A 14,083-nucleotide genomic window follows, 5' to 3' on the forward strand; every position below is an offset into this window, starting at 1 on the left:
ATACATACGTTGAGTTATATATATATATATATATATATATATATATATATATATAATTTTTTTAATTTTTTTTTAATTTTTTTAATTTTTTTTTTTTTTAATTTAATTAACTTTCCTTACAATCCTGCCCTTTCATGATGGACACGATGACTCTGTACACTGCACAATCTTAAAATTTGAAAAGCCATCTCTACAAAACAGCCTATCGTGGTAGCTCAATGATGGAATATATTGTTTGTTGTTTGGTTGTTTAAGATTAGTGATTTACTTTAATGTGAAATGCCGAGTGAAATCGGAATACCTTGGGTCATCAACCGGAATTTCCCAGCAAAGCCTCGGTAGCCACAAACAGGTAATATTTGAGTTGTTCCCTGTTACATATTTAGTTGTTTATCTCATGAAGGTGTTGAGAAATCCAGAGCTTTTCAGTTTTGCTGAATCTCACTTAGCTAACCCTTGAAGAATACTACTTAGGAAGATCTGGCACGTATGCTTTTCTGTGTGGCTGCTGGTAAAATGAATACAATTAGTTTTCCACTGCTTAAAGCAGCTTGGTTTGGATTTCACATCCCAGGGATATTTAATCTGTTTTATCAATGCTGCAGAAACACTATCTGCCATCCGTTGTTCTAGAAATAGCTTCATATCAGAAAACATGGCTTACGTGTTATTGTTTTTAAGGTTTCACGCTCCCTTATGTCTAATTATTCCTCTACTCTACATTTTTACTGACCACCAGAGATGAGCAAATCTTTAAAAATTCTATGCATATCACTGTAAATCTCTAATCTGCTGAATGAATTCTAAACATGAATATACATGAGTAAACCTTTAAAAATGTTATTCTTCAAATAATTCTTCAACAAGCGAAGGGAGGTTTTGCCATCTCCGACAATTCATTTATTTTAGACTAAGAATCCATAAACAAAGGTGACCCCGAAGACAGTATGGGTTCAGAAAAAAACAAAGAAACAAAAAAAAAAAAAAAAACGTAGATATCCAAGCAGCAAAATGCAAAAGAATGGAGCACTCACCGGGTCTTTAATCAACGAAGAACTTCTTTATTTCATCCAAACATAGTTAGCGTTCTCGTGGAGTGCGGGCGAGCGGACAGGAACAAGTTCCTGTCCGCTCGCCCACACTCCACGAGAACGCTAACTATGTTTGGATGAAATAAAGAAGTTCTTCGTTGGTTAAAGACCCGGTGAGTGCTCCAATGTTTTGCATTTTGCTGCTTGGATATCTGTATTGCCTCTAATGTGAGCACCGGCACGGTCAGTCAGCTGTAGGAGTCCTAATATTATATCCCTTGTCATGGTTACAGTGTCGGGTAGTTTCTGTATTGGATGCATTTAAAAAATAAAAAACATAGCTTCCGATATCGCTACGCCTGTGTGAACCATGCTCCACATCCTGATGCTGAGGTCCAATATGTCAGAGTGGCTCAATATTTCAGGGCACTGCTACAGTCAGGGATTGACTGAGCGGCAAAGTGTCAAGCGGACCCTAGCACCCGGTTTCCAATTAACTTCCCTCCCTAGTGCTGGGACCAAAGACATCACATTGCCACGCTGACGTATTGGGTATTGGGCCCCAGCACTAGGGAGTGGAGCATGGTGGACACCAGAGCAGTGATACCGGAGTGGAAGATCACTGAGGGCGGAGAGTTCACTCAAGTATAAGCCGAGGGGGGTGTTTTCAGCACAAAAAAAACTCAGCTTATACTCGAGTATATACGGTAAATAAAATAAATTGTGCCAGATAACCGGCTAACCTCTTTAGGCATGCGCATTTACCCACTCCTTCTACTGATCGGTGAGGAGTCTCAGCATTGAGACCCCGACTGATGAAAACTTTTTACAGTTTAATAATGGTTTAGTACAGTTATGATAGAACTAACGTAAAAGAAATGGGTGAATCTGTATTTTCCACAACATTAATCTCTGTCAGGTTTTCATACCCACGCACCCACAAATACTTGCTGTCACTCACAGTCCTTTCTGGAGGTACAGAACAGTACGATACTCCTTTCAGCCCTGTATTATTCTTTCTTGTTTAAGTGAGTTTTCTCTTCCTCTTGTCTGTCTTGTTAACTTTTCGAATGCATTATAATAGGCATTTTCTATTTCTTTTTCTACTTTTTAAAGGCAGTGATTTCTTCTTTATACAGTCTGGAGTTATTCCAAGAACAATTCAGCTCCCTCCACTTTACTTCTCAGTGGCTGCCTATTGATTTTACATTAATCTGGCACACAGAAGACTGTCAGGGTGACCTCCGTACTCTTTGTACATCTGGAACATTGTGAGTTAAAGGGGTATTCCAACTTCAAAAATTTAAAGGAAAACTGTGATATGTTTTCTCCCATACTATCCACAGGTAACGATGGATAGTGCGGGAGACGCTGAACATTTTGAGTCCTACCTTGCCCGGATGCGCTACGCCGTTCGCCCGTTATAGCAGTTTTTCTGTATATTTAAATTAGCTGCTTACTGGCACGGGTGGGGTTACTGCCTTCATCTGGCACTGTGACATAACCGCCGCCCGGCCCGCAGCACCGCCCGGCTAATGAATATTCATATAATGTCTTACACTCTCCTTCTCTTCCCGGCCGATACTGCGCATGTGCGGGATTTCCTACTATACTCGGAAGCGGTCTTCAGCGCTGCTTCATTAGTCCGCACATGCGCAGTATCGGCCGGGATGAGAAAGAGAGTGTAAGACATTATATGAATATTCATTAGCCGGGCGGTGCTGCGGGCCGGGCGGCGGTTACGTCACAGTGCCAGATGAAGGCAGTAACCCCGCCCGTGCCAGTTAGCAGCTAATTTAAATATACAGAAAAACTGCTATAACGGGCAAACGGCGTAGCGCATCCGGGAAAGGTAGGACTCAAAATGTTCAGCGTCTCCCGCACTATTCATCGGTATCTGTGGATAGTGCGGGAGAAAACATATGACAGTTTTCCTTTAACACCACGAATGGAATAGTGGCATCCATGTCTCACTCCCTGCTCCATTTCAAAGTGCGACTTTGGTCCATGTTCCCAAAATCTCGAGGGGTCCGACCACTGGGACCTAACACTTGGATAGGGAACAAGTATTTGAAGTTGGAGTACTCCTTTTTAATGTGGACAAAGTCTAATTTACTTGTAGGCACAGTAGGTTTAAGTCTATAGGTAACCCATAGAGAAGGATGCCAATGGAAAAAGGAATTTCGGCATATGTAAATGATGTGAGTTATATGTACGTTAGACTCTCAAAGTGCTATGAGAGGAGGGAGAAGTACAGAGAGAAGGATGTTGTGAGCCATCTGGATGGGTGAAGTCCAGGGCACCAGTCAATCTGTGCCAAGAGGCAATTCAGTTCTAACTCTGGGTATGTATCTGAATAACAAAGACTGGTTTACTCACCATAAGCATTTCGCTGGTCAGGGAATTCACAAGGTCTGACACTGAAGACCGCTGGTCTGGTTTTTTGTCGCTTTCTTCTGATTGCGCTTGTCCCGGCCCCCCTGTTGTATTCGTTTTGGCACCTGCTGGTAATCTTAAAGGAGAAAAAGAGGACATATGTTAAAAGTTGCACTGGAAATGGGTGTTATGGCCTGGGAAGTGGATTAATGGAAGCCAGTATCAGCCATTGATCCTGAGAGGGTATTGGAGTTCGCCCAAGTTGACCTTCTGCATTAAACCAGTCAGTAAGCTATACATGCTGTGACATTTAGCAGATGGTTATTGAAAGCCCGGCCTTACTGCAGATCTGGAGCCAGGCATGAAGCCAGTGATGGAGAATATATACGAGGACGTTTTATATGGACGCTTACAATTTATCTCTAGCTCATTGAAAAGGGGAATGTAAGGGCAGAAAATATCTTAGGTATGTTAGAATATCCTAGTATAAAGGCATAATGTTTTATTTTTGGTAGTTATTTTTGAGAAATGTGAATATATTTATGTGCTGTGTGTTTTTTTTTCCTAATCTGTCAAGGTTTGTTATGTCAGTCTTTGCCCTAGAAGTCCCACACACATGACTGACTGTCAGGGATTTTCTGATATAACAAACCCTAGAGGCTTCGTTGCTTTTCTGGATATGGCTGCTTCCAAGCCTTGGCCCTGTGCTGGCTCTGTCTATTAGGTTTATTCAGTCACATAGTTTAACACGCTTTTTGTTTCCCTATGTTACATTTAGGATTCGGAAGGCTCAGCTGTTCAATGCAGCAGGTCAGATACCACATCAGTTCTGTGCTGATGTATTGCATCTAGATTAAACAGGCGGGCCTATCGCTAATGGGAAAGGTTTATTTCAAAATATATCTTCATCTTTAGAAGGTTTATTATTATATCTGCAGAGTTTTTGAATTGTTTATATCTTGTGAATGGAAGTTGTTAGGTTTTACTTACCAGCTGAAAATTTGTAGACTACACTGGTTTAAAGGGAACCTTACACATTGAGCAATCTAATCCACAAGCATTATGTTATAGATCAGGAAGAGCTGAGAAGATTGATATATAGTTTTCGGGGGAAATATTCATTTAATCTCAGCTTTTTCTGGGTTTGGGAGTCCCTTAGGTGGTCCTAATCAGTGATTGACAGTTTACTCTATATGCATAATCACACAGGGAGAACTGCCATCACTGATGGGAATGTCCTCTGAACTCTTAAAGGGGTATTCCGGGCAAAAACAGTCTGATCGCGGGGGGCCCGCTGCTGAGACCCCCGCGATCTCCCTGCAGCACCCGCATTCTATGTGGGGACTGCGTCTCTAGTTTCGGAAACCTCCGGGTTACTGGGACTGGGGAAGTGATGTCACGCCACGCCCCCTCCATTCATATCTATGGGAGGGGTCGTGACGGCCGTCACGCCCCCTCCCATAGACATGAATGGAGGGGGTGTGGCGTGACGTCACATCCCCAGTCCCGGAAACCCAGAGGTTTCGGAAACTGGAGATTCAGCAACTGGAGATTCCTGCAGGGAGATCGCGGGGGGTCTCAGCAGCGGGTCCCCCGCGATCAGACATCTTATCCCCTATCCTTTGAATCATTTATTTCAGTAATGCAACTTGAAAGGTGAAACTGATATATGAGAGAGACTCATTACATGCAAAGCAAGATAGTTCAAGCAGTGATTTGCCATAATTGTGGTGATTATGGCTTACAGCTCATGAAAACCCCAAAGCCCCAATATTTGATATGATTTGGGGAGCCATGTCATCTGCTGGTGTTGGTCCATTGTGCTTCATTAAGTCCAGGGTCAACGCATCCGTCTACCAGGAGATTTTGGAGCACTTCACGCTTCCTTTCCTTTTAAGTTATATTATTTAAATACAATGGACTTTTAAACCATATTCACATTTTTCGAGTTTCACCTGTATATATTAATCTGCATGGTTTGTCCTGCTCGATATCATGTAGCTGGAGATTAGACTGCAATATCATAGTGACAGGTTCCCTTTAATCAATGCTCTCTTTCTTTACCCAAGTAGGAGGTCACGGCACATATCTTAGGGTCCATTCACACAATATGCCCAGTCTTCTGGCAGAAGCCAGTTCCTCATTGGAAGTTCCAGAAAGGTATGCTTCTTCAAGCAGATCCCACATGAATTTTCCTTGTGGAAATTCTGTGAGGAATCTCCATAGTTTAAATAGGTTATCCAGGAATTGAAAAACAGCTAATTTCTTCCAAAAATACTCTCCACCTGTCTTCAGGTTGGGTGTCCTTCTGCAGCTCAGTCCCATTAAAGTGAATGGATGCAAGTTGTAATACCACACACAACCTCGGGACAAATGTGGAACTGTTTTTTAAAGAAATTACCTCTGTTTTTCTATTCTCTAATAGGCGTTAGCATATCACTAGGCACTGACCTCTGGGATGCTTCACCGATCCTGAGAATGAAGGAACAGCAGCACTGATTCAAAGGTTGGACCAGGGGTCAAGTTCTGGGGAAAAAAGTGCAGGAACTCACCCAAGATTTCCACTGAAGGGCCGGCCCTGCAGAACTACTGCCAATGGGAATGGTGTTCCTGCTGTGTAAAAAGTGCAGGAACTTAGTTCCCACGAGTTCCTGCAGGACTTGAGCCCTGGGTTGGACCCCAACTGATCATAAATTGATAGCATATGCAAGTGATATGCCATCATATTATGAGAATATACTATTAAATATAACAGATTAACTGCACTCTCTTTACCTCTGTAGATGAAGATCCTTGCTCCACACTCAATGCAAAACATTTTTTAATTGGTGCATGACTCTTAAGGGGTGTCCTATGGCATTAAAGGGGTACTCCAATGGAAAACTTTATTTTTTTTATAAATCAACTGGTGCCAGAAACTTAAACAAATTTGTAAATTACTTCTATTAAAAAATCTTAATCCATCCAGTTATCAGCAGCTGTATACTACAAAGGAAATTCTTTTCTTTTTGGATTTATTTTCTGTCTGACCAAAGTGCTCTCTGCTAACACCTCTGTCTGTGCCAGGAACTGTCCAGAGCAGGAGAAAATCCTCATAGCAAACATATGCTGCTCTGGACAGTTCCTAAATTGGACAGAGGTGTCATCAGAGAGCAATGTAGACAGACAAAAAAGAAATTCAAAAAGAAAAGAATTTCCTCTGTAGTATTCAGCAGCTAATAAGTACTGGAAGGATTAAGATTTTTTAATAGAAGTAATTTACAAATCTGTTTAACTTTTTGGCACCAGTTGATTTAGAAAAAAAAAATGTTTTTCACCGGAGAACCCCTTTAAGCTATTCACAATCCGCAAGATAGGGGATAACAAGCAGATTGGTGGAGGTCTGACGGCTGGGACCCTGGATAATCTCACGAATGGTGACATCATGAAATAAACCTGCACAGCCAGTGCTCCATTTATTCTCTGTGGGGCTGCCGAATATTTCAGAATTCATCGGGTGAATTCATGTTTCTGTTTTCTTCACTGGCATTGGTCACAGAAGTTGGACCCCCCCACCGAACTGTTTGTTAACTCAATAAATTTGTTGCCACAATGGTTGCCAATGTATCACCAATAGAAATATAAACCAGCTGTGAGCTGATGTATATTTAGGTATAACTGCCCAATTTCTGGTAAAAATGGTATTAAATATGCTGGGCCACATCCTTCCGCCATACCTCACACACTTTTTTAAATCTTACTGTAAATGGGAGAAAACTTTCCGTTGGTCCATTACACCACTAGTAAGCCTTTATGCTTGGGGTGGTTTTCCACCTAACCATCAAATGTACAATTTCCACAGGATCCAAGGTACCACAGATTTTCTTTTAAAGTACAATCCTCAGTGCATTGGAACCTGTGGAAAATGTAAAAAGGAAAAAAGCCACAAATTGTGGCAAATTTTGCAACTTTTATATGCCAATGGTGTCAAAATTTCTCCCCTGTGTTATATGTTGGAAAACTGTGACCATCCATTGTTTGCAAGTGCTATATATTATCACTCTATTGTTTACTTGTATTTGTTGCCAATGGCAAATACGTCCTCTACAAATAATTCTATAACTATGGAGGGCAATAGTTTATTCTTTAAGTGTTGGATGCTAGTGATATGTTTGAGCCTAAGCTGTGAAATCGTGTTTCTAGTTAAATTTTCAAGCATGTACGTTGTCTTCGGCAAGTATTAGGCGGTCTACCGGGAGGCCTCTCCAACATTACAGCACATTTTCTTGGATATTTCAAAGAACAAGGGCATATATATTTGTGTTTACATACATGTATATGCATATTTTTTTTTTAAATGGTTTGTTTGTACAGGTAAATTGCTGGGTTTTCAATTGAAATTTGAGAGAAAGTCTCTTGGGTTCCAAAGTCCCCCTGAAAGGGAAAGAATGAAGTGAGGGAGCAGAGGTTAGACACCGGAGCGGAGGTCAGCAGAGACATCATTAATTTTAAAGGGTAGAAGGACAGAAGCAGCGGACCCTGCATGCAGAGCAGTAGCACATGGAGAAAAGACCAGCTTATACAGTGAATACAGATTAAGAATAAGAGAGACATGGGGTTACACAAAATTAGGATTCAGCACTGGTGAGTCACAAAGCCAGCGGCTAAAAGGATCTCTGCCCTGTTACAAATCTAGGCGAATGAGAAAAGTTGGAGGGGTAGGGGGAGTTAAAGCGGTGAGGAATACGGGGAAGATGCACAGACAGCTGTGTGTGAGAGAGGTCAAAGTTAGTGAATACAATGACCGGTGCGATACCGGTGAGGTAGAGTGCAGACAGGGAGAGAGCAGCAGACAAACATGTTAACATTGAATAAGCGACATTCACGGCTGCAAAATAAGAGACAGTTTTAATATGGAGGGTATGTTGGGGCAAGCACAACCCAAGCCAAAGCCTAGACTAGGTAGCAACAACTCATTCCCTTATTATAAACTGCCTTGATAGAAGAATGGGGTTTTGACATGTTCCTTCTCCAGGTTTGATGAATCTAGGCCAATGCTACAGAAATATCTATTAAAGGGGTAAGTTAAAGATGGTTCAATGAAATGTTCTCCCCGGGAGGTGGTAGATTTACATTTGAGATGCGCAAACTAGGCCAGTGTGTGCGTTATCAGTGGTCTAGAGGGGTTTTGTAAGTACATTTAGATTTGGAGGGAGGGATTAGCATTCGTGCCGTTATGAATAATAAATTAGCTTTCGCAAGCTGCTGGAATTGTACGAAAAACACAGCGAAGAGCAGCAGAAATATCCCAATTATAGAGTGTCATCTACTGAGCGCTGGGAGAATTAACTGGGAGGAATGTGGGGGATCAGCGACAAAGAAGCAAGATGCGTGACATACACACAACGCTAATAGAGTCCTCGCTGCACAACCGGGCAAACACAACATTTCAGCCTTGAAGCATTTGTCCTGTTTTGTGATGGATACAAAACTTCCCATAACACACATACACCACCTCTTTACTGTCATCCCACCTGAACAACAATTGCTTCACAATTATCGATCTATATAAATAGCAGTGTTTCCCAACCAGGGTGCCTCGAGCTGTTGCAAAACTACAACTTCCAGCATGCCCGGACAGCCTTCATCCCAGTGGTCAGCCCCCTCGCGATCTGACACTTATCTCCTATCCTTAGGATCATTTTTTTTTATCTGAAGTACCGCTTTTATAGTAGAGCTCTACTTTACAAAGCTATTTTATCAAATCCAGCTGTTTCAAAAACTACAACTCCCAGCATGCCCGAACAGCCTTCGGCTGTTCAGGCATGCTGGGAGTTGTAGTTTTGCAACAGCTGGAGGCATGCTGGTTGGGAAACACTGATCTAGGAACTGTACCTACGGAAATTAAAGGGGTTATCCAGGAAAAAACTTTTTTTTTTATATATATATCAACTGGCTCCAGAAAGTTAAACAGATTTGTAAATTACTTCTATAAAAAAATCTTAATCCTTTCAGATTAAGTTTAGCTGTTCTTTTCTGTCTAAGTTGAGCTGTTCTTTTCTGTCTAAGTTTAGCTGTTCTTTTCTGTCTAAGTTGAGCTGTTCTTTTCTGTCTAAGTACTCTCTGATGCCACTTGTCTCGGGAACTGCCCAGTTTAGAAGCAAATTCCCATAGCAAACCTCTTCTACTTTGTGCAGTTCCCGAGACAGACAGAGGTGCCAGCAGAGAGCACTGTTGCCAGACAGAAAACAACAACTCAACTTCAACAGCTGATAATTATTGAAAGGATTAAGATTTTTTATTAGAAGTAATTTACAAATCTGTATAAATTTCCAGAGCCAGTTGATATATATATATAAAAAGTTTTTTTCTGGATAACCCCTTTAACATATTATTGAAAATACAATATTGCACGTTCCTGTTGCCGGTATTTACCTACTTTTGGGTGGCATGAATTTATGTGTATATGTTGTTTTATGCCGTCATAAAAAAAAATCCCAGTAACTCACAGAACCACAGAAATGCGATATCAAAGTACAAGAAGGTAATATTGCCAAGAAGCCCTGCCCTAATTCTTTTAGTAAAGATAGTGCCTTGGTATTACCTGCAGTCCTAAAGGAGAAACAGAAGTGATAAGAGACAGATCTTTGCATTCATACGCCTATATATAGAATTTCCCCAACCCGTGCTACTCCAGCTTTTTCAAAACTAAAATGAATCAATTCTTAATTTTCTTTATTTAAATAGCACTTTGTGAACATAAATTTTTTTTTAAAAACAACCGCAAATTTTCTGCAGTTTTACGGAATTTTTTTTTTTACATATTAAAAAAGCCTGAAAATACACAGTGTGAATCTAGCCATACATTGAATTGTAGTGAGTTTCTCATTTAACCATTTCTTTTGTACACTTCTGGGGGGGGGGGGGGGGGGGGGATACAGAACAGTGGTGGTGTTAGAAGGGCCTAGTCAAGGTTTTCCTTCTTTTTTACTCCACTTCTGTGCTAAATTGTTTTAAAATATGAAGAAAACTGCTTTGGTTTCTTTAGAGAACCACATTCAGAGCAGTGGAATAAGAGTGAGTTGAGTTAAAGGGGTACTCCAGTGGCAAACAAATGTCATGTATAAAAAGAGGCATGGACTCAAGGGACAGGGACATAATACTCCCCCTTTATAAAGCATTGGTACGGCCTCACCTGGAACCTGGAATATGCTGTTCAGTTTTGGGAACCAGTCCATAGAAGGGACACTGTGGAGCTGGAAAGGGTGCAGAGACGCGCGACTAAACTAATATGGGGCATGGAACATTTTACAATTGTTTAGTCTTGAGAAGAGACGTTTAAGGGGGGATATGATAAACATATATAAGTATATAAATGGCACATACAAAAAATATGAAGAAAAACTGTTCCAGGTTAAACCCCCCCAAAGGACGAGGGGGCACTCCCTCCGTCTGGAGAAGAAAAGGTTTAGTCTAAAGGGGCGACACGCCTTCTTTACCGTGAGGACTGTGAATTTATGGAACGGTCTACCTCAGGAACTGGTCACAACAGGAACAATTAACGGCTTTAAAACAGGGTTAGATACATTCCTGGAACAAAATAACATTAATGCTTATGCAGAATTATAAAACAACATCCCTTCCCCTTATCCTCTTACACCCTTCCCCTCAATTCCCTGGTTGGACTTGATGGACGTATGTCTTTTTTCAACCATACTAACTATGTAACTATGTAACTACCGTATATTCTCGAGTATAAGCTGAGTTTTTCAGCACGATTTTTCGTGCTGAAAACACCCCCCTCGGCTTATACTCGAGTGAACTCTCCACCCGCAGTGGTCTTCAACCTGCGGACCTCCAGAGGTTTCAAAACTACAACTCCCAGCAAGCCCGGGCAGCCATCGGCTGTCCGGGCTTGCTGGGAGTTGTAGTTTTGAAACCTCCGGAGGTCCGCAGGTTGAAGACCACTGCGGCCTTCGACATCATCCAGCCCCCTCTCACCCCCCTTTAGTTCTGTACAGTACTCACCTCCGCTCGGCGCTGGTCCGGTGCTGCAGGACTGTCCGGAGAGGAGGTGGTCCGGTGGGATAGTGGTTCCGGGCTGCTATCTTCACCGGGGAGGCCTCTTCTAAGCGCTTCGGGCCCGGCCCCAGAATAGTCACGTTGCCTTGACAACGACGCAGAGGTACGTTCATTGCCAACGTACTTCTGCGTCATTGTCAAGGCAACACCTCTATTCCGGGCCGGAAGCGCGGAGAAGAGGCGCCCCCGGTGAAGATAGCAGCCCGGGACCACTATCCCACCCGACGACCTCCTCACCGGACAGTCCTGCAGCACCGGACCAGCGCTGAGCGGAGGTGAGTACTGTACAGAACTAAAGGGGGGTGAGAGGGGGCTGGATGATGTCGAAGGCCGCAGTGGTCTTCAACCTGCGGACCTCCGGAGGTTTCAAAACTACAACTCCCAGCAAGCCCGGACAGCCGATGGCTGCCCGGGCTTGCTGGGAGTTGTAGTTTTGAAACCTCTGGAGGTCCGCAGGTTGAAGACCACTGAGGGCGGATGATGACAAGAGGATGATGAAGGGGGGGGGGGGTGTGGGATGATGACAAGAGGATGATGAAGGGGGGGTGTGGGATGATGAAGGGGGGTGGGGATGATGACAAGGGGATGATGAAGGGGGGGGGGTGTGGGATGATTACAAGGGGATGATGAAGGGGGGTGGGGATGATGACAAGGGGATGATGAAGGGGGTGGGGATGATGACAAGGGGATGATGAAGGGGGGATGTGTGGGATGATGACAAGGGGATGATGACAGGTGATGATGATGAGGGTCTGGATGATGACAGGCGGTGATGATGATGAGGATGTTAATGACGGGGGTCTGGATGATGACAGGGGGGGATGATGTATTTCCCACCCTAGGCTTATACTCGAGTCAATAACTTTTCCTGGGATTTTGGGTTGAAATTAGGGGTCTCGGCTTATACTCGGGTCGGCTTATACTCGAGTATATACGGTATGTAAATCAACTGGTGCCAGAAAGATAAACAGATTTGTAAATTACTTCTATTTAAAAATCTTAATCCTTCCAGTACTTTTCAGCTGTTGTATGCTCTACAGGAAGTTCTATTCTTTTTGAATTTTTTTTCTGTCTGACCACAGAAAATGACTTCCTTGGTAGTATACAGCAGTATTGGAAGGATTAAGATTTTTAAATAGAAGTAATTTATGGAGTACCCCTTTAAATTCAGACTCACATTGGCTCTACTGTATTGGCAATCCTAAGGTTAGGTTCACACTATGGAATTTCCAAGTGGAAAGACGCTTTTAAAATCTCACTCGGAAATACTGATGCAGCAAAATCCGATGGCTGGCAATAGGATTTTACTTCACAGTGCACTTTAGGGAATTTCACCAGCGCTTATTCCGCTGCCAAAAGAAGGATTTGGCTCTTTCTTAAGGCGGAATCCGCCTGGAATACATTGCCACCTATGGGCCTGGCAACGTACCCACTTTCCTAGTCTGCATAGCCTGCACTCGGATTTTCCAGCCGGAAATTTCGTAGTGTGAACCTAGCCTGACCCTGTTACATGTATAAAATATGAATAGTCCTGCTATACAATGATGAAGTAAGCTCTGGCTAGCATGTCAGCATTATATGTCACTGTACATCTACCCATGGATAGTATTGCATATAGTGTCATAACTAAATCAAAACATATATATATATATATATATATATATATATATTAGCACTGTCCTTTTAAGATGTAAATAGATCTTACTCTATGTAACTTTATAGGCGTGGAACAGTGTGCACAACAATAGTAAATCATTATAAAGTAGTATAGGAAGTAATCTGCATTACTAGTCTATAATCTGCATTACTAGTCTACTACTGACTACATTCCATAGAAACTATTTTGCGAGACTCAAAAAGCACAGTGAGGTTGTGCGGCGGATCCGACACTGTATCTGTATAGGTTTTCTGCTCATTGACAATACAAATGTGAACTAAGCCTTACAATATTCCGAATGACAAAAACATAATTTTCTTCACCTAAAAAAAACATTCACAAATGCCCCATTGTTTTTTTGCTGGTGGAAAAAAAAAGCCACACCATGCCAGAAATCAGGAAACTCCAAAACCACTTGGCATTTTTTCACTCATCTTGGCCATTTTTGTTTGATTTTGGGCTCAGTATTTTTGGGAAAAAAAGCCACAAATACTGCATCTATGTAGTGCAAAATAACAGCAGTTTTTGTGGCATTTCCTATACTACTTAGGCCCCTGTCGGAAAACGGGCGTAAGCCTCTTTTTTTTTTTTTAAATGCCTTTAACCTATTATCTGGACGGGGCACAACAGGCAACAACGGGGCCCAACAGATCCAATTTACTTTTATGGGGTCCACCGGGCACTGTTGTTTTTTATGGGAGTAGCGGGAGAAAAAGACGTTGCATGATGTATTTTTTCTTCCGCTATTCTCCACGGTTTCCCTGACGGGCATTGCACTGCCGTGTTCGAATGGCAGTGTGAAAGAAGCCGTAAACTAAGACCGGAATTCCCTGGGCCCACCAGAAGAAAATGACTGACACTTTATCTGTACAGAAAATGTGCTTATCCATCATTATGGCACTATAACTTAAACCTTAGCATTAGTGAATCATCTCATGAGTATCTCAAAAGTAGGCCC

At 42.3% G+C, this 14,083-nt stretch overlaps 1 protein-coding gene across 6 annotated transcripts in view; it reads right to left on the reverse strand.

Moving 5' to 3' along the window:
• SYT7 (synaptotagmin 7) overlaps window positions 1-14,083 on the reverse strand; it is a 526,341-nt gene that overhangs the window by 100,117 nt on the left and 412,141 nt on the right. For all 6 annotated transcript variants that reach the window (XM_056526815.1, XM_056526813.1, XM_056526814.1 and 3 more), the window contains one exon: window positions 3,411-3,543. In XM_056526815.1, coding sequence (XP_056382790.1) covers window positions 3,411-3,543 — 133 coding nt within the window. The remainder of the gene's footprint in view (window positions 1-3,410; window positions 3,544-14,083) is intronic.

The sequence above is a fragment of the Hyla sarda genome, chromosome 6 (assembly GCF_029499605.1).
Source record: "Hyla sarda isolate aHylSar1 chromosome 6, aHylSar1.hap1, whole genome shotgun sequence".
Lineage (NCBI taxonomy): Eukaryota > Metazoa > Chordata > Amphibia > Anura > Hylidae > Hyla > Hyla sarda.